The sequence below is a fragment of the Oncorhynchus gorbuscha genome, linkage group LG14 (genome assembly GCF_021184085.1).
Source record: "Oncorhynchus gorbuscha isolate QuinsamMale2020 ecotype Even-year linkage group LG14, OgorEven_v1.0, whole genome shotgun sequence".
Classification (NCBI taxonomy): domain Eukaryota; kingdom Metazoa; phylum Chordata; class Actinopteri; order Salmoniformes; family Salmonidae; genus Oncorhynchus; species Oncorhynchus gorbuscha.
Genome location: NC_060186.1, coordinates 80794709 through 80819776, shown reverse-complemented (window position 1 = coordinate 80819776; position 25068 = coordinate 80794709). Strand labels below are relative to the sequence as shown.

Sequence of the window (25068 nt, the reverse complement as noted above, 5' to 3'; positions counted from 1 at the left end):
AAAGACAAAGGCTTCTGCGTCTCTGTAGACTCCGCCTGTCCCTTCCCAGACGCCCTGCGTCTCTGTAGACTCCGCCTGTCCCTTCCCAGACGCCCTGCGTCTCTTTAGACTCCGCCTGTCCCTTCCCAGACGCCCTGCGTCTCTGTAGACTCCGCCTGTCCCTTCCCAGAAGCCCTGCGTCTCTGTAGACTCCGCCTGTCCCTTCCCAGAAGCCCTGCGTCTCTGTAGACTCCGCCTGTCCCTTCCCAGACGCCCCGCCTGTCCGCCTGTCCCTTCCCAGACGCCCTCCCTTCCCGTCTCTGTAGTCCCTTCCCCGCCTGTCCTGTCCCTTCCCAGACGCCCTGCTTGCCACACCCCCAGCATCTGCCAAATGCCCCGTACCCTGTTCCCGCTCGGCCCGTAGTCCCTGAACCCCCAACCTGCTCTGCCTCACACACCCCTACACCACCCGCTCCATATCCTCCTTTTTTCTGAAGACAACGTCAGCAGGGACCCCTCCCCTCCACGCTGACCAGTGATCCTTCATGTGGACGGCCGTGGGCAGAATAACCAGCCAACAGGTGACCAGCGACAGGGCTGGAGCCTCTTTGTGGCGGAGCAGGGAGTGGGAGTGGGAGAGGGCAGGGAGGTCGACTCGACCCCAAGAGAAGTGCTCCGTACCGGCCGCCTGGCTGGAACCTAGTTGACCCTAGAACCAGGCCAATGCACGCAGCCAGCCTACTAACTAACTAACTAACTAACTAACTGCTAGACCTATTCAATACCATCGACCATGGGCATTCTATATAAATAAATAATATAAATACAGATGAGTCCGAAATGATGGATGGGTTCGCCATTTCAAAGTCTAATAATGTTGATTTTTATTTAGTTTTTTTTTTTTTGGGGGGGGGGGGGGGCATCAACCTTTCTGTCAATTCTAACCTGTTCTGTATACAAGCTATATATATATATATATATATATATCTTTTGATGACAATTCCTATAATGCTGGAGGAGTTTGCTGATGGAGGAAAACAAGGCCAGAATGAATATTGGAATGCAGGCGCCAAGACTCTATAACCCTCATTTGTTTTTGAAATGAATTCAGACCGAGCAGTGGGGTTTCTTTGTGTTATTCATGACCCTATGGGGGTGTACTGTTTACCCCCCCCGTGCTGAAACAACCAACGGGTCTGTAATACAGCCCTGGGGCGGCAGGGAGCCTAGTGGTTAGAGTGTAGAGGCGGCAGGGTAGCCTAGTGGTTAGAGTGGAGGGGCGGCAGGGTAGCCTAGTGGTTAGAGTGGAGGGGCGGCAGGTAGCCTAGTGGTTAGAGTGGAGGGGTGGCAGGTAGCCTAGTGGTTAGAGTGGAGGGGCGGCAGGGTAGCCTAGTGGTTAGAGTGGAGGGGCGGCAGGGTAGCCTAGTGGTTAGAGTGGATGGGCGGCAGGTAGCCTAGTGGTTAGAGTGGAGGGGTGGCAGGTAGCCTAGTGGTTAGAGTGGAGGGGCGGCAGGTAGCCTAGTGGTTAGAGTGGAGGGGCGGCAGGTAGCCTAGTGGTTAGAGTGGAGGGGCGGCAGGTAGCCTAGTGGTTAGAGTGGAGGGGCGGCAGGTAGCCTAGTGGTTAGAGTGGAGGGGCGGCAGGTAGCCTAGTGGTTAGAGTGGAGGGGCGGCAGGTAGCCTAGTGGTTAGAGTGGAGGGGCGGCAGGTAGCCTAGTGGTTAGAGTGGAGGGGCGGCAGGTAGCCTAGTGGTTAGAGTGGAGGGGCGGCAGGTAGCCTAGTGGTTAGAGTGTTGGACTAGTAACCGGAAGGTTGAAAGTTCAAACCCCTGAGCTGACAAGGTACAAATCTGTCGTTCTGCCCCTGAACAAGGCAGTTCACCCACTGTTCCTAGGTCGTCATTGAAAATAAGAATTTGTTCTTAACTGACTAGCCTGGTTAAATAAAGGTATAAAAATTAATTTAAAAAAGACACCTGCAGGAAGATCAACAACAGTCAAAAGGTAGTTTAAATACATCCTAGACATGTTTTTATTAGTTTAACTAGTGAAGAACAAATTCCTATTTTCAATGACGGCCTACTTGGGAACAGTGGTTTAAACTGCCTTGTTCAGGGGCAGAACGACAGATTTTTACCTTGTCAGCTCGGGGATTTGATCTAGCAACCCTTTCGGTTACTGGCCCAACGCTCTAACCACTAGGCTACCCTGCCTCTCCTAATCTGCATGAAGTACACGGGGCTGGTTTCCCGCACATAGATGAAATTCTGGAGATTTTCCATTCAGCAGGCTTTTTATTCCAAGACTAGGCTCAGCAAAAAAAAAGGAGAGTGCTCTCTCTTCAAAGAGAGAAATGACACAAGATTTTAAAAAGTGAGACATTTTCAACACAAAATTGTCGAGTAGAGAAGCCCCCTTTTTCCACAATCAAAAAAAAAAAAAGATCTATAAAGTGAGCGAAAGAGAGAAATGAAAACTGGTTTGGTTTGATTCGGCGGCGATACCTCTCCCTTCCCTACCTTTCACAGCCAAGCCTTGGGCTTTAGAAAAATGACTAACTTTTGTTGATGTATGAATCGTCAGGGAGACTATTTATCAGCAGGCCCTCTGTGGGCACCCGCTCCGGTCCCACCAGTAACAGGCCGCATCGCTCCCCTTTTGACTGATTAATTAGCCAATCACAGGACATTTTTCACCGGTCGCCGGGCGACGACAGCGGCAGGAAGGTTTACTCCAGCTAATGCCGTGTGGCTCTGTAGCCACTGGAGTCGTTGCAGCCTCGTCGGCTATTTCACGCTTACGTAGTGACCGGGACTGGACTGGCTGGGGGCCAGGTTGGGTGGGGGACTGGCTGTGGGGGCCAGGTTGGGTGGGGGACAGGCGGAGTGGGGGCCAGGTTGGGTGGGGGACAGGCGGAGTGGGGGCCAGGTGGGGGACAGGCGGGGTGGGGGCCAGGTGGGGTGGGGGACAGGCGGAGTGGGGGCCAGGTGAGGTGGGGGCCAGGCGGGGTGGGGGACAGGCGGAGTGGGGGCCAGGTGGGGTGGGGGACAGGCGGAGTGGGGGCCAGGTGGGGTGGGGGACAAGCGGAGTGGCTGGAGAGGAAGGGGAAATAAATCAACCAGGCTGGGGAGGTGGACAGAGAAGAGAGAGGATGGGGGTGGTGGTCTTGGTGGTGGGGGGTAGAGGAGGGGGCTGGGGGAGGAGAAGGAGAGGGTGGGTGAGAGACAGGAGGATGGGGGTGGTGGTCTTGGTGGTGGGGAGTAGAGGAGGGGGCTGGGGGAGGAGAAGGAGAGGGTGGGGTGGCCAGAGAAGAGAGAGGATGGGGGTAGTGGTCTTGGTGGTGTGGGGTAGAGGAGATGGGGGTGTGCCAGGGGCACTGCTTGCCTGCTGAAAAGCACAGGGAGCATTGGGGTGGGTGAGAGACGGGAGGATGGGGGTAGTGGTCTTGGTGGTGGGGGGTAGAGGAGGGGGCTGGGGGAGGAGGAGGAGAAGGGGGTGGGGGAAAAGGCAGGAGGAGGAGGCTGGGGGAGGAGGCGGGGGAAAAGGCAGGAGGAGGAGGCGGGGGGACAAGGAAGGAGGAGGAGGCTGGGGGAAAAGGCAGGAGGAGGAGGCTGGGGGAAAAGGCAGGAGGAGGAGGCTGGGGGACAAGGCAGGAGGGGAAAAGGCAGGAGGAGGAGGCTGGGGGAAAAGGCAGGAGGAGGAGGCTGGGGGACAAGGCAGGAGGAGGAGGCTGGGGGAAAAGGCAGGAGGAGGAGGCTGGGGGACAAGGCAGGAGGAGGAGGCTGGGGGACAAGGCAGGAGGAGGAGGCTGGGGGAAAAGGCAGGAGGAGGCGGGGGGAGGAGACAGGGAAGAAGGATGGAGGAGTTGGGGAAAAAAGTAATGTCTGAAAGTAATGATGGACTGTCATTCCTTTGTTTATTTGATCTGTTCTTGCCATAAAATGGACTTGGTCTTCTACCAAACAGGGCCATCTTCTGTATACCAACCTTACCTTGTCACAACACAACTGATTGGCTCAAACACATTAATAGGAAGATAAAAAAATTCCCCCATTTTTTTTTTTACTTTTAATGAACAAGGCACACATTAAATGAAATGCATTCCAGGTGACTACCTCGTGAAGCTGGTTGAGAGAATGCCGAGAGTGTGCAAAGCTATCACCAAGGCAAAGGGTGGAAGAATCTCAAATATAAAATATATTTTCATTTTGTTTAACTTTTTTTGGTTACTACATGATTCCATATGTGTTATTTCATAGTTTTGATGTCTTCACTATTATTCTACAATGTAGAAAATAGTAAAAATAAAGAGAAACCCTGGAATGAGTAGATGTGTCCAAACTGTTGACTGGTACTGTACATTAAATATTGATTTGAATATTATTCCAATGTTGACTTCTGATATAATTCTGATCGGAGTAATTGTTTGATAGGGATTTTTATTTTTTACTTGTCCCCAACGAGAGGACAAGCGTCAATTTTAATGTTAATGCAGAAATAAAAGCTGAAAAAGGTGAACCTTCGTCCCAGTCTGAGTTCCAGAGCGCTCTGGAGCAGGTTTTCATCAAGGATCTCTCTGTACTTTGCTCCGTTCATCTTTGCCTCGATCCTGACTAGTCTCCCAGTCCCTGCCGCTGAAAAAAATCCCCACAGCATGATGCTGCCACCACCATGCTTCACTGTAGGGATGGTGCCAGTTTTCCTCTAGACGTGACGGTTGGCAATCAGGTCAGAGTTCATTATTGTTTTCATCAGACCAGAGAGTCTTGTTTCTCAAGGTCTTGAGAGTATTTTAGATGCCTTTTGGCAAACTCCAAGTGGGCTGTCATTTGCATTTTGCCAAGGAGTGGCCTCTGCCTGGCCACTCCTCCATAAAGGCCTGATTGGTGGAGTGCTGCAGAGATGGTTGTCCTTCTGGAAGGTTCTCCCATCTCCACAGAGGAATTCTGGAGCTCTGTCAGAGTGACCATCGGGTTATTGGTCACCTCTCTGACTAAGACCCTTCTACCCCGATTGGTCAGTTTGTCTGTGCGGCCAGTTCTAGGAAGAGTCTTGGTGGTTCCAAACTTCTTCCATTTAAGAATGATGGTCACTGTGTTTTTGGGGACCTTCAATGCTGCAGAAATGTTTTGGTACCCTTCCCCAGATCTGTACCTCGACACAATCCTGTCTCGGAGCTCTATGGGCAATTCCTTCAACCCCATGGCTTGGTTTTTTCTCTGACATGCACCTGTCAACTGTGGGACCTCATATAGACAGGTGTGTGCCTTTCCATACCATGTCCAATCAGTTGAATTTACCACAGGTGGACTCCAATCAACTTGTAGAAACATCTCAAGTATGATCAATGGAAACAGGATGCACCTGAGCTCAATTTCAAGTCTCGTAGCAAAAGGATCTGAATACTTAAGGTGTATATAAGGTATTTATTTCATTTTGAATACATTTGCACAACAACAACACATTATTATGGGATATTGTGTGTTGATTACTGAGGATTTGTGTTTAAAAAATATATTTTAGAATAAGGCTGTAACATATTGTTTAAAAAGTCAAGGTGTCTGAATACTGTCCCGAAGGCATTTGTAAGTACACACCCTGGACCAAACACTAGTCTACCGCAGGACAAGAGAAAAGGTGGCTAATGCATTCTGTTGAACCGCCATCCATTCCTGGCTTGATTGATTCATACACTGAATTGGCTTGGCGTCTACGGTAATGTCCTGGCTTCAGCAGCCACATCTCACTGTTGGCTCTGTTCAGAGGCTAGAGATGGAATGTTTTGAAGGAGAGGCCTTCAGATCCCCCCGTCCCTTTACCCCTCTCTCTCTTCTCCCCCTCTCTCTCTCTTCTCCCCTTTCTCTCTCTTCTCTCCCCTCTCTCTCTCTTCTCCCCTCCTCTCTCTTCTCCCCCTCTCTCTCTCTTCTCCCCCCTCTCTTCTCCCCCTTTCTCTCTCTTCTCCCCTCTCTCTCTCTTCTCCCCCTCTCTCTCTCTCTCCCCCCTCTCTCTCTTCTCCCCCTCTCTCTCTCTTCTCCCCTCTCTCTCTCTTCTCCCCCTCTCTCTCTCTTCTCCCCCCTTTCTCCTCTTCTCCCCCTCTCTCTCTCTTCTCCCCCTCTCTCTCTCTTCTCCCCCTCTCTCTCTCTCCCCCTCTCTCTCTCTCCCCCTCTCTCTCTCTTCTCCCCCTCTCTCTCTCTTCTCCCCCTCTCTCTCTTCTCCCCCTCTCTCTCTCTTCTCCCCCTCTCTCTCTTCTCCCCCTCTCTCTCTCTTCTCCCCCTCTTTCTCTCTCTTCTCCCCCTCTCTCTCTCTTCTCCCCCTCTCTCTCTCTTCTCTCTCTCTCTCTCTTCCCCTCTCTCTCTCTCTTCTCTCTCTCTCTTCTCCCCCTCTCTCTCTCTTCTCTCTCTCTTCTCCCCCTCTCTCTCTCTTCTCCCCCTCTCTCTCTCTTCTCCCCCTCTCTCTCTCTTCTCCCTCCCTCTCTTCTCCCCCTTTCTCTCTCTCCCCCTTTCTCTCTCTTCTCCCCCTCTCTCTCTCTCTTCTCCCTCTCTCTCTCTCTCTCTCCCCCTCTCTCTCTCTCTTCTCCTCCTCTCTCTCTTCTCCCCCTCTCTCTCTCTCTTCTCCCCTCTCTCTCTCTCTTCTCCCCCTCTCTCTCTCTTCTCCCCCTCTCTCTCTCTTCTCCCCTCTCTCTCTCTTCTCCCCTCTTCTCTCTCTCTTCTCCCCCTTTCTCTCTCTTCTCCCCCTTTCTCTCTCTTCTCCCCTTCTCTCTCTTCTCCCCTTTCTCTCTCTCTCTCTCTCTTTTCTCCCCCTCTCTCTTTCTCCCCCTCTCTCTCTCTCTTCTCCCCCTCTCTCTCTCTTCTCCCCCTCTCTCTCCCCCTCTCTCTCTCTTCTCCCCCTCTCTCTCTTCTCCCCTCTCTCTCCTCTTCTCCCCCTCTCTCTCTCTTCTCCCCCTCTCTCTCTCTTCCCCCCTCTCTCTCTTCTCCCCTTTCTCTCTCTCTCTTCCCCCTCTCTCTCTTCTCCCCCTTTCTCTCTCTCTCTTCCCCCTCCTCTCTTATCTCCCCCTCTCTCTCTTTCCCCTTTCTCTCTCTCTCTCTTCTCCCCCTCTCTCTCTCTTCTCCCACTGTCCATTTACCCCTCTCCTACTCTCTCTCTCCCCCCTCTTTTATCCCCTCTCTCTTTCTCCCCTCTCTCCTCCCCTGTTCCTTAACCCCTCTCCTACTCTCTCTCTCTTCTTCCCCTCTCTCACTTTCTCTTCTCCCCCCTCTCTCTCTTCTCCCCCTCTCTCTCTTCTCCCCCTCTCTCTCTTCCCCCCCTTCTCTTTTTCTCTGGGAACCTCCCAGTGTTCCCTGGCCTCGCCAGGGGAGAGCAGACGGAGAGGGCAGGAAGAGAGCTGATAGCCTGCCAGACTGCTCCTCTGCAGAAGGAGCCTTATCTCAGGACTGCACACATCACATCCTCTTCCTGTGGCTCTGTGGAGGAGCTGGTCGTTGGCTATAGGCGTTGTCTTCAAAACCCTCCTCCTCAGACGCTCTCGCATGTTCTCCTGCATCCAGCATTTAATCATGAACACACAACGTGAAAAATAGCTGACAATCGCAAGTCAACTATTGCAGGCTCGTGTCTGTTGGTGTTGCAGGCTGGTGTCTGTTGGTGTTGCAGGCTGGTGTCTGTTGGTGTTGCAGGCTGGTGTCTGTTGGTGTTGCAGGCTGGTGTCTGTTGGTGTTGCAGGCTGGTGTCTGTTGGTGTTGCAGGCTGGTGTCTGTTGGTGTTGCAGGCTGGTGTTGCAGGCTGGTGTCTGTTGGTGTTGCAGGCTGGTGTCTGTTGGTGTTGCAGGTTGGTGTTGCAGGCTGGTGTCTGTTGGTGTTGCAGGCTGGTGTCTGTTGGTGTTGCAGGCTGGTGTCTGTTGGTGCTGCAGGCTGGTGTCTGTTGGTGTTGCAGGCTGGTGTCTGTTGGTGTTGCAGGCTGGTGTCTGTTGGTGCTGCAGGCTGGTGTCTGTTGGTGTTGCAGGCTGGTGTTGCAGGCTGGTGTCTGTTGGTGTTGCAGGCTGGTGTCTGTTGGTGTTGCAGGCTGGTGTCTGTTGGTGTTGCAGGCTGGTGTCTGTTGGTGTTGCAGGCTGGTGTCTGTTGGTGTTGCAGGCTGGTGTCTGTTGGTGTTGCAGGTTGGTGTTGCAGGCTGGTGTCTGTTGGTGTTGCAGGTTGGTGTTGCAGGCTGGTGTCTGTTGGTGTTGCAGGCTGGTGTCTGTTGGTGTTGCAGGTTGGTGTTGCAGGCTGGTGTCTGTTGGTGTTGCAGGCTGGTGTCTGTTGGTGTTGCAGGCTGGTGTCTGTTGGTGGTCCCCAGGCTGGTGTCTGTTGGTGTTGCAGGCTGGTGTCTGCAGGTTGGTGTTGCAGGCTGGTGTCTGTTGGTGTTGCAGGCTGGTGTCTGTTGGTCCTGCAGGCTGGTGTCTGTTGGTGTTGCAGGCTGGTGTCTGTTGGTGTGCAGGCTGGTGTCTGTTGGTGTTGCAGGCTGGTGTCTGTTGGTGTTGCAGGCTGGTGTCTGTTGGTGCTGCAGGCTGGTGTCTGTTGGTGTTGCAGGCTGGTGTCTGTTGGTGTTGCAGGCTGGTGTCTGTTGGTGCTGCAGGCTGGTGTCTGTTGGTGTTGCAGGCTGGTGTCTGTTGGTGTTGCAGGCTGGTGTCTGTTGGTGTTGCAGGCTGGTGTCTGTTGGTGTTGCAGGCTGGTGTCTGTTGGTGTTGCAGGCTGGTGTCTGTTGGTGTTATGCCTTTCTCTGCCACTGTTATTGTTGGGTTGTGACGGAGGAGTTTTCCTGTGTGTGTGTGTGTGTGTGTGTGTGTCCAGTCTGCTCGGCGCAGCAGTAGTAACAGAGATGAGCCTAATGGTGGTCCCCAGGCGTGGTGAGAGAAGAGCCACACACCAAGTCATGACTTTCCTTTTCTCCTTCTACCTCCATCTCTCTCCTGAGAGTCATCTCAGTGGCCCCACCAATCCCAGGTGGCCGTTATCCACCGACCCCCGGTGGCCGTCGTCCACCGAACCCGGTGGCCGTCATCCACCGACCCCCGGTGGCCGTCGTCCACCGCCCCCCGGTGGCCGTCGTCCACCGACCCCAGGTGGCCGTCGTCCACCGACCCCCGGTGGCCGTCATCCCCCCCCGGTGGCCGTCATCCACCCCCCCGGTGGCCGTCATCCCCAGTCCCGGTGGCCGTCGTCCACCGACCCCCGGTGGCCGTCGTCCACCGACCCCCGGTGGCCGTCGTCCACCGACCCCAGGTGGCCGTCTGTCCATAGACCCCTGGCGAGAGATCCCCAACCCCAGGTGGCCGTCATCCCCCAATCCCAGGTGGAAGTCGGCCGTTATCCCCCAGTTGGCGAGTTGTCATCCTCCAGTCCGGCGAGCCGTCATCCCCAGTCCTGTTCTGTTGCGAACTCACCCCCAGTCCTGTTCTGTCATCCCCAGTCCCGGCTAACTCACCCCAGTCCTGTTCTGTTGTCATCCCCCAGTCCTGAGCTGTTGTAGTTAGGCTTCGTGTTACACAGGTGATAGAGTCTGTCTATAGACCAGAGAAGAGATAGACCATTGTCCAGTAACAGACCGTAGAGATTTTCTCTGGGCTGGAAGTTGGAAACTTTTGTCCTAATGGCACCTCACCTACAGTCCTGTTCTGTTGTCTAACTCACCTACAGTCCTGTTCTGTTGTCTAACTCACCTACAGTCCTGTTCTGTTGTCTAACTCACCTACAGTCCTGTTCTGTTTTTCTAACTCACCTACAGTCCTGTTCTGTTGTCTAACTCACCTACAGTCCTGTTCTGTTGTGTCTAACTCACCTACAGTCCTGTTCTGTTGTGTCTAACTCACCTACAGTCCTGTTCTGTTGTCTAACTCACCTACAGTCCTGTTCTGTTGTGTCTAACTCACCTACAGTCCTGTTCTGTTGTGTCTAACTCACCTACAGTCCTGTTCTGTTGTGTCTAACTCACCTACAGTCCTGTTCTGTTGTCTAACTCACCTACAGTCCTGTTCTGTTGTCTAACTCACCTACAGTCCTGTTCTGTTGTGTCTAACTCAGTAGAGATCTGAGGATGCAGAAATTTATATTTTAATTCATATTGGGCAGACACACCAGTTCCCTACCTCCTCCCTCCTACCTCCTCCAGTTTTGATCCTTTATATTGGGCAGACAGACCAGTTCCCTACCTCCTCCCACCTACCTCCTCCAGTTTTTGATCCTTTATATTGGGCAGACAGACCAGTTCCCTACCTCCTCCCACCTACCTCCTCCAGTTTTGATCCTTTATATTGGGCAGACAGACCAGTTCCCTACCTCCTCCCACCTACCTCCTCCAGTTTTGATCCTTTATATTGGGCAGACAGACCAGTTCCCTACCTCCTCCCACCTACCTCCTCCAGTTTTGATCCTTTATATTGGGCAGACAGACCAGTTCCCTACCTCCTCCCACTGCCACCTGCCTCCTCCAGTTTTGATCCTTTATATTGGGCAGACAGACCAGTTCCCTACCTCCTCCCTCCTACCTCCTCCAGTTTTGATCCTTTATATTGGGCAGACAGACCAGTTCCCTACCTCCTCCCTCCTACCTCCTCCAGTTTTGATCCTTTATATTGGGCAGACAGACCAGTTCCCTACCTCCTCCCGCTGCCACCTGCCACCTCTATTTTTGGGGAAGTGCTGTAATCTATTGATTGTCATCTTAGATTGAGCAGACCTTCCCGTGCCGTTCTGATGGCTCCGTGTGAGACGTGCTGTTCTGATGGCTCCGTGAGACGTGCCGTTCTGATGGCTCCGTGTGAGACGTGCCGTTCTGATGGCCCCCGTGTGAGACGTTTAGATCTGATGGCTCCGTGAGACGTGCCGTTCTGATGGCTCCGTGAGACGTGCCGTTCTGATGGCTCCGTGTGAGACGTGCCGTTCTGATGGCTCCGTGAGACGTGCCGTTCTGATGGCTCCGTGTGAGACGTGCCGTTCTGATGGCTCCGTGTGAGACGTGCCGTTCTGATGGCTCCGTGTGAGACGTGCCATTCTGATGGCTCCGTGTGAGACGTGCCGTTCTGATGGCTCCGTGTGAGACGTGCCGTTCTGATGGCTCCGTGTGAGACGTGCCGTTCTGATGGCTCCGTGAGACGTGCCGTTCTGATGGCTCCGTGTGAGACGTGCCGTTCTGATGGCTCCGTGTGAGACGTGCCGTTCTGATGGCTCCGTGTGAGACGTGCCGTTCTGATGGCTCCGTGTGAGACGTGCCGTTCTGATGGCTCCGTGTGAGACGTGCCGTTCTGATGGCTCCGTGTGAGACGTGCCGTTCTGATGGCTCCGTGTGAGACGTGCCGTTCTGATGGCTCCGTGTGAGACGTGCCGTTCTGATGGCTCCGTGTGAGACGTGCCGTTCTGATGGCTCCGTGTGAGACGTGCCGTTCTGATGGCTCCGTGTGAGACGTGCCGTTCTGATGGCTCCGTGTGAGACGTGCCGTTCTGATGGCTCCGTGAGACGTGCCGTTCTGATGGCTCCGTGTGAGACGTGCCGTTCTGATGGCTCCGTGTGAGACGTGCCGTTCTGATGGCTCCGTGTGAGACGTGCCGTTCTGATGGCTCCGTGAGACGTGCCGTTCTGATGGCTCCGTGAGACGTGCCGTTCTGATGGCTCCGTGTGAGACGTGCCGTTCTGATGGCTCCGTGTGAGACGTGCCGTTCTGATGGCTCCGTGTGAGACGTGCCGTTCTGATGGCTCCGTGTGAGACGTGCCGTTCTGATGGCTCAACCATAGGTCACCCATAGATCAGGGTGACCTAGCAGGGTAGCCTAGTGGTTAGAGCGTTGGACAAGTAACCGAAAGGTTGCAAGTTCGAATCCCCGAGCTGACAAGGTGCAAATCTGTCGTTCTGCCCCTGAACAGGCAGTTAACCCACTGTTCCTAGGCCGTCATTGAAAATAAGAATTTGTTCTTAAACTGACTTGCCTAGTTAAATAAATAAAAAAATTGCATGTTTTGAGAAAGAGAGATACTTTGAACAAGGAATCTGCTTTTCTTAGTAATCTACTGGAGAATCATTTTGGTTTGAAGTGAAACTTTTGTATAGGGTGAAGCTTTAAGTGAGAGGTTTAATGATTTTAAATATTTAATCATCTCAGGACTCATCCCGATTTACATGATATCAAAAACATCCCATTGTTCAGCTCAAATCATTTATTTGTTTTGTCCGTTGGATCAATGTATACGTCCTCGCGAACACTACCCTCCCTTTCCTCTGTGTGGGATAGTATCGACTATAATCTGTGTTCTGGTTGGTCGAGGACAGAGATTAATGACCAGTAGAATGCTTGCTTTAATCCCATGTGGCCTAACCAAGAGGTATCTGTAAATCTTGCAATATTCCCGAATTGCTTAAGTTAACCAGCTGCATGAACAAATAGCGAAGAAAAATAAATACATTCTGGCCTTGTACCCTGTATAGTGCGCCAGGTTCTGGTCAAAAGTAGTACACTATTTAGGGAATAGGGTGCTATTTGGGATGCAAACACAGATAATATATATTGCTGTATGTATATGAATACATTAACGTAAGGGAGTGAAGCTGACTTCAGAGCCAGGGGAAATGGGAATGTCATTTCCCCCCCCCTGCAAATATCAGAGGAGAAAGAACCCTGTGAGTTTACAAAACATTAGGAACACCTTCCTGATATTGCGTTGCCCTCCAGGACAGACTCAATTCGTCAGGGGCATGGAATTCTACAAGGTGTCAAACGTTCCACTGGGGTAGTGGCCCATTGGCTGGATGTACTTTAGGTTGTGGCCCATTGGCTGGATGTACTTTAGGTTGTGTCCCATTGGCTGGATGTACTTTAGGTTGTGTCCCATTGGCTGGATGTACTTTAGGTTGTGTCCCATTGGCTGGATGTACTTTAGGTTGTGTCCCATTGGCTGGATGTACTTTAGGTTGTGTCCCATTGGCTGGATGTACTTTAGGTTGTGTCCCATTGGCTGGATGTACTTTAGGTTGTGTCCCATTGGCTGGATGTACTTTAGGTTGTGTCCCATTGGCTGGATGTACTTTAGGTTGTGTCCCATTGGCTGGATGTACTTTAGGTTGTGTCCCATTGGCTGGATGTACTTTAGGTTGTGTCCCATTGGCTGGATGTACTTTAGGTTGTGGACCATTCTTGATACAAATGGGAAACAGTTGAGTGTGTAAACCCAGGCAGAGGTGCAGTTCTCGACACACTCAACCCTGGCACCTACCATAGACAGGGTGCAAAGACTCCCTTAGCAACACACCAAAAAAAAACTTGTCTTCTAATTGAAACCAATAGAAGCCGAACGCTTCAGGGAACTCTACTGTCAAGAACTCACGTTCTCTATTTTATTCTTGTTGTACACTGGTGAGATGTTCTGAAAGACAGTGCTGCACTGTGACGATGTCACTGGGACGCGGACAGAAGACCGGTTCATTGACCATCAGTGGTTGTGAGATGGAGAGACTGGGGGGTGTTGACCGTTTTAAAGGGTCTGTGGAGGTGAGATGGAGAGACTGGGGGGTGTTGACCGTTTTAAAGGGTCAGTGGTTGAGGAGGTGAGGTGGAGAGACTGGGGGGGTGTTGACCGTTTTAAAGGGTCAGTGGTTGTGGAGGTGAGATGGAGAGACTGGGGGGGGGGTGTTGACCATTTTAAAGGGTCAGTGGTTGTGGAGGTGAGATGGAGAGACTGGGGGGTGTTGACCGTTTTAAAGTGCAGTCAAACACTTGATGTTTTTTTCCCTATTTAAAAATATACATATATTTCCACCCGGAGGTTGAAAACAACACTCTGAAATTGTGGAAATTATTGTCAGGGCCTTTTTAGTGTAAGAGCTTTTTGGTGGGATGGGAAAAGGTTGTAATTTCAGCCTGGGCAGGTGGGATGGAGTTTTTGGACCAGAGCATGACATCACAATTGGGTTATTCTGACCAATGACCAGTCATCTTTAATTTGCATATGAAAGGGTGGTAGTTACTAGAACAGTGGTAATTCAAACCTTTTTCAATTCTAATAACCTTTTTCATCTCGTCAAAATGAAGAGTCCTGCTTTTAGAGTCTTTTAGAGTCTACACAATGTTATCCTCCAATCAGGGCCGTGTATGTAAATATATGTAAATATATTTACATTTGTATCAACACTCTCACACAATCAGACCTGAGCATTTAATGGCAAAAGGTGGCTCAGGGGAAATCAATTATTACAGGTATATATTTTTTTGTTATTTTTCATGAAATAAATGCACACAGTGATTTTATTAGACATACCAGTGATTATGTAAAGTGGTAGACAGTAGGGGACTTTAAACTATTCTTAATTTTACATTTCTAATGTGTTTCTATATTTCTCTGTCTCTGTAGGAGAGCAGTGGGCCAGACTCCCAGGGAATGAACGAGAAAGAGACCAGGGCAGATACAGCACTAGCTACAAAGGTTACGACCCCTGAACCTGATGTAGAGGCCATCACCAAGACAGTCACCAGCAACCTCTCCATGCAGGAATACTTTGCCCAGCGGATGGCTCAGCTGAAAAAGGGTCGTGGCGAGGCTCCCACTGCAACCTCATCACCAGAGAACAGTGATACGCAGCAAGTCCCGGCTGATTTTGTCACTGACCACACAGAGGAACTCACGTCAAAGAAGAAGAAGAAGAAGAAGAGGAGAAAGAGAGAGAGGGAAGAGGATGATGTGGTGGTGGTGAAGGAAGAGTGTGTCGTAGCTCCCGTGTCGGAGGGGCGCGAGAAGAAGAGAAAGGGGGAGAGGGAAGAGGATGACGTGGTGGTGGTGAAGGAAGAGTGTGTCTTAGCTCCCGTGTCGGAGGGGCGCGAGAAGAAGAGAAAGAGAAAGCGGGCGGAGAAAGAGGTGTTGGCTGAAGACTGCAGCGCCACCACTGGCGTGGAGCAGAACTACCAGGACCGCCAAATAGTAGACTTAACAACGGAGTGCGAGGTTGTAAATAAGAAATGGGGGGAGGAGGTGGTTGTCGTGGAGGATGAGGTGATCGTGGTAAAAGAGAAGACGTCTAAAAAGGACAAGAAGAAGAAAAAGAAGAAGAGAATAGATCTACATTCTTTGTAGAACTATTAGAACCGTCGTCTCAAATGGCACCCTAATCCCTTTGTAGTGCACTACTCCCATATGGCTCTGATATAAAGTAGTGCACTATATATTATTATTATAGAGAGAGAATAGGGTGCCGTTTGGGATGCACTATAGTCCTCAGGTTTCTGTGTTACAGTACAGTAGACCTCTGTTCATACATGGAAGAACTGGGTCTGTGCACAGAGTGATTCTCATCGGGTAGTTTGGACTGAATATCTGCTGGAAACAATCTAGGTGGTCCTACGTTTCTGGACCCATTCAGGATGAGTTTGGTGCTTTCCCAGAGATACACTTTTATAATGATCATTGTGACTCTATGTTCTCTGGATGCCCCTGTAGTCTCCCTAAAGTCTCCCTGTAGTCTCCCTAAATTCTCCCTGTAGTCTCCCTGTAGTCTCCCTGTAGTCTCTGCCCCCTGTAGTCTCCCTGTGGTCTCTGTCCCCTGTAGTCTCCCTCTGGTCTCCCTGTAGTCTCCCTGTAGTCTCCCTGTAGTCTCTGCCCCCTGTAGTCTCCCTGTAGTCTCTGCCCCCTGTAGTCTCCCTGTGGTCTCTGCCCCCTGTAGTCTCCCTGTGGTCTCCCTGTTGTCTCCCTGTAGTCTCCCTGTAGTCTCTGCCCCCTGTAGTCTCCCTGTAGTCTCTGCCCCCTGTAGTCTCCCTGTGGTCTCTGCCCCCTGTAGTCTCCTGTGGTCTCCTGTAGTCTCCTGTAGTCTCCTGTAGTCTCTGCCCCTGTAGTCTCCCTGTGGTCTCTGCTCCCTGTAGTCTCCCTGTGGTCTCTGCTCCCTGTAGTCTCCCTGTAATCTCCCTGTAGTCTCCCTAAATTCTCCCTGTAGTCTCTGCTCCCTGTAGTCTCCCTGTAGTCTCCCTGTAGTCTCTGCCCCCTGTAGTCTCCCTGTGGTCTCTGCCCCTGTAGTCTCCCTGTGGTCTCTGCCCCCTGTAGTCTCCCTGTGGTCTCTGCCCCCTGTAGTCTCCCTGTGGTCTCTGCTCCCTGTAGTCTCCCTGTAGTCTCTGCTCCCTGTAGTCTCCCTGTAGTCTCCCTGTAGTCTCTGCTCCCTGTAGTCTCCCTGTGGTCTCTGCTCCCTGTAGTCTCCCTGTAGTCTCCCTGTAGTCTCTGCTCCCTGCAGTCTCCCTGTGGTCTCTGCTCCCTGCAGTCTCCCTGTGGTCTCTGCTCCCTGCAGTCTCCCTGTAGTCTCTGCTCCCTGTAGTCTCTGCTCCCTGTAGTCTCCCTGTAGTCTCCCTGTAGTCTCCCTGTAGTCTCCCTGTGGTCTCTGCTCCCTGTCGTCTCCCTGTAGTCTCCCTGTAGTCTCTGCTCCCTGTAGTCTCCCTGCGGTCTCTGCTCCCTGTAATCTCCCTGTAATCTCCCTGTTGTCTCCCCGTAGTCTCCCTGTAATCTCCCTGTAATCTCCCTGTAGTCTCCCTGCGGTCTCTGCTCCCTGTAATCTCCCTGTAGTCTCCCTGTAGTCACCCTGTAATCTCCCTGTAGTCTCCCTGTAGTCTCTGCTCCCTGTAGTCTCCCTGTAATCTCCCTGTAATCTCCCTGTAGTCTCCCTGTAGTCTCTGCTCCCTGTAGTCTCCCTGTAATCTCCCTGTAATCTCCCTGTAGTCTCCCTGTGGTCTCTGCCCCCTGTCGTCTCCCTGTAGTCTCCCTGTAGTCTCCCTGCGGTCTCTGCTCCCTGTAATCTCCCTGTGGTCTCTGCCCCCTGTAGTCTCCCTGTGGTCTCTGCTCCCTGTAGTCTCCCTGTAGTCTCTGCTCCCTGTAGTCTCCCTGTAGTCTCCCTGTAGTCTCCCTGTAGTCTCTGCTCCCTGTAGTCTCCCTGTGGTCTCTGCTCCCTGTAGTCTCCCTGTAGTCTCCTGTAGTCTCTGCTCCCTGCAGTCTCCCTGTGGTCTCTGCTCCCTGCAGTCTCCCTGTGGTCTCTGCTCCCTGCAGTCTCCCTGTAGTCTCTGCTCCCTGTGGTCTCTGCTCCCTGTCGTCTCCCTGTAGTCTCCCTGTAGTCTCTGCTCCCTGTAGTCTCCCTGCGGTCTCTGCTCCCTGTAATCTCCCTGTAATCTCCCTGTTGTCTCCCCGTAGTCTCCCTGTAATCTCCCTGTAATCTCCCTGTAGTCACCCTGTAATCTCCCTGTAGTCTCCCTGCGGTCTCTGCTCCCTGTAATCTCCCTGTAGTCTCCCTGTAGTCACCCTGTAATCTCCCTGTAGTCTCCCTGTAGTCTCTGCTCCCTGTAGTCTCCCTGTAATCTCCCTGTAATCTCCCTGTAGTCTCCCTGTAGTCTCTGCTCCCTGTAGTCTCCCTGTAATCTCCCTGTAATCTCCCTGTAGTCTCCCTGTGGTCTCTGCCCCCTGTCGTCTCCCTGTAGTCTCCCTGTAGTCTCCCTGCGGTCTCTGCTCCCTGTAATCTCCCTGTAGTCTCCCTGTAGTCTCCCTGTAATCTCCCTGTAGTCTCCCTGCGGTCTCTGCTCCCTGTAATCTCCCTGTAGTCTCCCTGTAATCTCCCTGTAGTCTCCCTGTAGTCTCTGTATGATGATCTTTGATGAATTGGTATTAGACAGCCATTCTACAACAGGACAGGGGGCCAGTCTACAACAGGACAGGGGGCCAGTCTACAACAGGACAGGGGGCCATTCTACAACAGGACAGGGGGCCATTCTACAACAGGACAGGGGGCCATTCTACAACAGGACAGGGGGCCAGTCTACAACAGGACAGGGGGCCATTCTACAACAGGACAGGGGGCCATTCTACAACAGGACAGGGGGCCATTCTACAACAGGACAGGGGGCCATTCTACAACAGGACAGGAGGCCATTCTACAACAGGACAGGGGGCAGTCTACAACAGGACAGGGGGCCATTCTACAACAGGACAGGGGGCCATTCTACAACAGGACAGGGGGCCATTCTACAACAGGACAGGGGGCCATTCTACAACAGGACAGGGGGCCATTCTACAACAGGACAGGGGGCCATTCTACAACAGGACAGGGGGCCATTCTACAACAGGACAGGGGGCCATTCTACAACAGGACAGGGGTCCATTCTACAACAGGACAGGGGGCCATTCTACAACAGGACAGGGGGCCATTCTACAACAGGACAGGGGGCCATTCTACAACAGGACAGGGGGCCATTCTACAACAGGACAGGGGGCCATTCTACAACAGGACAGGGGGCCATTCTACAACAGGACAGGGGGCCATTCTACAACAGGACAGGGGGCCATTCTACAACAGGACAGGGGGCCATTCTACAACAGGACAGGGGTTCTTATAGAAAGGAATTGATGTGTGTTTGATTTCATTATAACGTGTTCTCTGGTCCTTCTGGTCCTTCTGTAGCTCAGTTGGTAGAGCATGGCGCTTGTAACGCCAGGGTAGTGGGTTCGATCCCCGGGACCACCCATACGTAGAATGTATGCACACATGACTGTAAGTCGCTTTGGATAAAAGCGTCTGCTAAATGACATATATTTTTCTCTTTATAATCAGATGAAATCAAGCTTGTCAAAATTCCCGGTCAATAAATCAAACTCAAAAATGAATACTTTGTTTTTTTTTTTTTTGATCTGTGGAAGAATTTCTCGATGGGCTTTTATCCAATCAGTCTGACATGCAATTACATCCAGAACCCAGGACGACATGCGGTCCACACTGTCATTGCAATAATGCATACATTAACACATGTACGTAGTGTTTCTACCGATACAACTCCAATCACCTTATCAATCCATGAGCTGCCTCGTCTCGCGTTTATATTGATCCGCTACAATTATTGTCCTCCATATCAGTTGGCTACTAAAATAAATTGTTTAAACACGTGTCTGTAGCAGGGGTGTAACTTGTTGAACAGGACATGACTTGTCTATGTACACTACCGTGACAAAAGTTTGGGGTCACTTAGAAATGTCCTTGTTTTCATGGAAAACATATACATGAAATGAGTTGCAAAATGAACAGGAAATATAGTCAAGACGTTGACAAGGTTATAAATAATGATAATTAATTGAAATAATAATTGGGTCCTTCAAACTTTTTGCTTTCGTCAATTACAGCCTTGCAGACCTTTTGGCATTGTAGTTGTCAATGTGTTGAGGTACTCTGGAGAGATTTCACCCCATGCTTCCTGAAACACCTCCCACCCGTTGGATTGGCTTGATGGGCACTTCTTACGTACCATACGGTCAAGCTGCTCCCACAACAGCTCAATAGGGTTGAGATCCGGTGACTGTGCTGGCCACTCCATTATAGACAGAATACCAGCTGACTATTTCTTCCCTACATAGTTACCATACGGTCAAGCTGCTCCCACAACAGCTCAATAGGGTTGAGATCCGGTGACTGTGCTGGCCACTCCATTATAGACAGAATACCAGCTGACTATTTCTTCCCTACATAGTTACCATACGGTCAAGCTGCTCCCACAACAGCTCCATAGGGATGAGATCCGGTGACTGTGCTGGCCACTCCATTATAGACAGAATACCAGCTGACTGCTGGCTCCCTAAATAGCTCTTGCATAGTTTGGAGCTGTGCTTTGGGTCATTGTCCTGTTGTAGGAGGAAATTGGCTCCAATTAAGCGCCGTCCACAGGGTATGGCGTTGCAAAATGGAGTAATATCCTTCCTTCTTCAAGATCCCTTTTACCCTGTACAAATCTCCCACTTTACCACCACCAAAGCACCCCCAAACCATCACATTGCCTCCCCCAGACCATCACATTGCCTCCCCCAGACCATCACATTGCCTCCCCCAGACCATCACATTGCCTCCCCCAGACCATCACATTGCCTCCCCCAGACCATCACATTGCCTCCCCTAGAACATCACATTGACTCCACCTCCACCAGACCATCACATTGCCTCCCCCAGACCATCACATTGCCTCCCCCAGACCATCACATTTCCTCCCCCAGACCATCACATTGCCTCCCCCAGACCATCACATTGCCTCCCCCAGACCATCACATTGCCTCCCCCAGACCATCACATTGCCTCCCCCAGACCATCACATTGCCTCCCCCAGACCATCACATTGCCTCCCCCAGACCATCACATTGCCTCCCCTAGACCATCACATTGCCTCCTCCAGACCATCACATTGCCTCCTCCAGACCATCACATTGCCTCCTCCAGACCATCACATTGCCTCCCCCAGACCATCACATTTCCTCCCCTAGACCATCAAATTGCCTCCTCCAGACATCACATTGCCGAAGACATGGATGTCGATTAAGGCAGCCCCCCCCCCCCACAGCACCTCTCTGATTCAGAGGGGTTGGGTTAAATGTGGAATACACATTTCAGTTAAATGCATTGTGGTACAACTGACTAAAATCCCCCTTTCCCCATATGGAAAATGTTACGGGTGACTAAGTTGCTTCAGATAAAAGCGTCTGCTAAATATGCAGATTTATATTATATTACCAAGATGAGTCAAAGTAATCATCTACCAGTAATCATCTACCCGTAACGATCTACCGTAACGATCCACCAGTAATCATCTACCAGTAACGATCCACCAGTAATCATCTACCAGTAATCATCTACCGTAACGATCCACCAGTAATCATCTACCTGTAATCATCTACCAGTAATCATCTACCTGTAATCATCTACCAGTAATCATCTACCGTAACGATCCACCAGTAATCATCTACCAGTAATCATCTACCAGTAATCATCTACCAGTAATCATCCACCAGTAATCATCTACCAGTAATCATCTACCAGTAATCATCCACCAGTAATCATCCACCAGTAATCATCCACCAGTAATCATCTACCAGTAATCATCTACCAGTAATCATCTACCAGTAATCATCCACCAGTAATCATCCACCAGTAATCATCTACCAGTAACCATCTACCAGTAACCATCTACCAGTAACCTTTTCCCCTTAACAATCTACCAGTAATCATCTACCAGTAATCATCCACCAGTAATCATCTACCAGTAATCATCTACCAGTAACCATCTACCAGTAACCTTTTCCCCTTAACAATCTACCAGTAATCATCTACCAGTAATCATCTACCAGTAACCTTTTCCCCTTAACAATCTACCCGTAATCATCTACCAGTAATCATCTACCAGTACATTTACATTTAAGTCATTTAGCAGACGCTCTTATCCAGAGCGACTTACAAATTGGACCATCTACCCGTAATCATCTACCCATAACCATCTACCAGTAACCATCTACCCGTAATCATCTACCCGTAATCATCTACCCATAACCATCTACCAGTAACCATCTACCAGTAACCATCTACCCGTAATCATCTACCCATAACCATCTACCAGTAACCATCTACCCGTAATCATCTACCCGTAACTATCTACCCGTAACTATCTACCCGTAACTATCTACCAGTAACCATCTACCCGTAATCATCGACCAGTAATCATCTACCAGTAATCATCTACCCGTAATCATCCACCAGTAATCATCTACCGTAACGATCCACCAGTAATCATCTACCAGTAATCATCTACCAGTAATCATCTACCGTAACGATCCACCAGTAATCATCTACCAGTAATCATCTACCCGTAACGATCTACCGTAACGATCCACCAGTAATCATCTACCAGTAATCATCTACCAGTAACCTTTTCCCCTTAACAATCTACCAGTAATCATCTACCAGTAACCTTTTCCCCTTAACAATCTACCAGTAATCATCTACCCGTAATCATCTACCAGTAATCATCTACCGTAACGATCCACCAGTAATCATCTACCAGTAATCATCTACCCGTAACGATCTACCGTAACGATCTACCGTAACGATCCACCAGTAATCATCTACCAGTAACCTTTTCCCCTTAACAATCTACCAGTAATCATCTACCTGTAATCATCTACCAGTAATCATCTACCCGTAATCATCTACCCGTAATCATCTACCAGTAATCATCTACCAGTAATCATCTACCAGTAATCATCTACCAGTAATCATCTACCAGTAACCTTTTCCCCTTAACAATCTACCAGTAATCATCTACCAGTAATCATCTACCAGTAATCATCTACCAGTAACCTTTTCCCCTTAACAATCTACCAGTAATCATCTACCCGTAATCATCTACCAGTAATCATCTACCAGTAATCATCTACCAGTAACCTTTTCCCCTTAACAATCTACCAGTAATCATCTACCAGTAATCATATACCCGTAATCATCTACCAGTAATCATCTACCAGTAATCATCTACCCGTAATCATCTACCCGTAATCATCTACCCGTAATCATCTACCAGTAACCTTTTCCCCTTAACAATCTACCAGTAATCATCTACCCGTAATCATCTAGCCGTAACCATCTACCAGTAATCATCTACCAGTACATTTACATTTAAGTCATTTAGCAGACGCTCTTATCCAGAGCGACTTACAAATTGGACCATCTACCCGTAATCATCTACCCATAACCATCTACCAGTAACCATCTACCCGTAATCATCTACCCGTAATCATCTACCCATAACCATCTACCAGTAACCATCTACCAGTAACCATCTACCCGTAATCATCTACCCATAACCATCTACCAGTAACCATCTACCCGTAATCATCTACCCGTAACTATCTACCCGTAATCATCTACCCGTAATCATCTACCAGTAACCATCTACCAGTAACCATCTACCCGTAATCATCTACCCATAACCATCTACCAGTAACCATCTACCAGTAACCATCTGCCCGTAATCATCTACCCATAACCATCTACCAGTAACCATCTACCCGTAATCATCTACCCGTAACTATCTACCCGTAATCATCTACCCGTAATCATCTACCAGTAACCATCTACCCGTAATCATCGACCAGTAATCATCTACCAGTAATCATCTACCCGTAATCATCTACCAGTAATCATCGACCAGTAACCATCTACCAGTAACCATCTACCAGTAATCATCTACCCATAACCATCTACCAGTAACCATCTACCAGTAACCATCTACCCGTAATCATCTACCCGTAATCATCTACCCATAACCATCTACCAGTAACCATCTACCAGTAACCATCTACCAGTAACCATCTACCAGTAACCATCTACCCGTAATCATCTACCCATAACCATCTACCAGTAATCATCTACCCATAACCATCTACCCATAACCATCTACCAGTAACCATCTACCAGTAACCATCTACCCATAACCATCTACCAGTAACCATCTACCCGTAACTATCTACCCGTAATCATCTACCCGTAATCATCTAGCCGTTAGGGTGGTAAAAGTTGATTTTCAGTTTGATTTTAAACAATAAGCAGTTGTTGACAGCCATACTGGCACCTTAAATAGACAATCTGTGGTTGTTACATCCATTTTGGTACTGTATACCCATTGATTCTTGAAGAATATAATTTATAAATTCCCCATGAGCTTTTTTTGAGAGGTGTGTGTAACATTTCTCCAGCCCCCATCCCTCAGCTGTTTATTAAATCAGTTGAAGGGGTGACCACCATTGTCCCAGATTGTGCGAGACAGTCCTGCATGTTGGCCCTTTGCCCCACATCCTACAACCAAACAATAAATGTCCTGCATTTTATCAAATTCAAACACCACTATTTTTTGGGAGGAGGGGGGGGAGTTGTCCTGTATTTCAGTTAGACTTTCCAACTTGTCACATTGTGCTTATAAAAATATATACACTCACCGGATGGTTTATCAGTGGTGGAAAAAGTACCCAGTTGTCATACTTGAGTAAAAGTAAAGATAGAAAATGTCTCAACATTTACATTTACATTTAAGTCATTTAGCAGACGCTCTTATCCAGAGCGACTTACAAGTAAAAGTGAAAGTCACCCAGCCAAATACCTCTTGAATAAAAGTCTAAACGTATTTGGTTTTAAATATACTTCAAATTCCTTATATTAAGCAAACCAGACGGCACAATTGTATATTTTTTTATCTTTATCTTTATTTAATGATAGCCACTAACTCTCTGACCTAATTTATAAACCGAGCATTTGTGTATAGTGAGTCCTCCAGATCAGAGGCAGTATGACCAGGGATGTTCTCTGTTTAGTGAGTCCTCCAGATCAGAGGCAGTAGTGATGACCAGGGATGTTCTCTGTTTAGTGAGTCCTCCAGATCAGAGGCAGTAGTGATGACCAGGGATGTTCTCTGTTTAGTGAGTCCTCCAGATCAGAGGCAGTAGTGATGACCAGGGATGTTCTTTGTTTAGTGAGTCCTCCAGATCAGAGGCAGTATGACCAGGGATGTTCTCTGTTTAGTGAGTCCTCCAGGTCAGAGGCAGTAGGGATGACCAGGGATGTTCTCTGATTAGTGAGTCCTCCAGATCAGAGACAGTAGGGATGACCAGGGATGTTCTCTGTTTAGTGAGTCCTCCAGATCAGAGGCAGTATGACCAGGGATGTTCTCTGTTTAGTGAGTCCTCCAGATCAGAGGCAGTAGGGATGACCAGGGATGTTCTCTGTTTAGTGAGTCCTCCAGATCAGAGGCAGTATGACCAGGGATGTTCTCTGTTTAGTGAGTCCTCCAGGTCAGAGGCAGTAGGGATGACCAGGGATGTTCTCTGTTTAGTGAGTCCTCCAGATCAGAGACAGTAGGGATGACCAGGGATGTTCTCTGTTTAGTGAGTCCTCCAGATCAGAGGCAGTATGACCAGGGATGTTCTCTGTTTAGTGAGTCCTCCAGATCAGAGACAGTAGGGACGACCAGGGATGTTCTCTGTTTAGTGAGTCCTCCAGATCAGAGGCAGTAGGGATGACCAGGGATATTCTCTTGATAAGCTCGTGAATTCGACCATATTTTATTTTGGAATGTAGTGAAGTAAAAGTACAGAAACCCCCAAAAAACTACTTGAGTAGTACTTTAAAGTATTTTTACTTAAGTACTTTACACCGTAACACTTTACTAGGTACACTAACCCGTTCACCAAAATGGATCACCCCAACAGCTAGTGAGTCACGGGGCCGTGTCCTGCTATATAAAGCAGGCAGACAGGCATCGAG

The 25068-nt window shown here is 49.7% G+C and overlaps 1 protein-coding gene across 1 annotated transcript in view; it reads left to right on the top strand.

The window, feature by feature from the left end:
* Nucleotides 1-16923, top strand: part of pinx1 (PIN2 (TERF1) interacting telomerase inhibitor 1) — a 55822-nt gene extending 38899 nt beyond the window's left edge. The window contains exon 7 of the mRNA XM_046299107.1: nt 14343-16923. Within this exon, the coding sequence (XP_046155063.1) occupies nt 14343-15059 (717 nt within the window). The 3' untranslated portion in view covers nt 15060-16923. The remainder of the gene's footprint in view (nt 1-14342) is intronic.
* The last annotated feature ends 8145 nt before the right edge of the window (nt 16924-25068 follow it).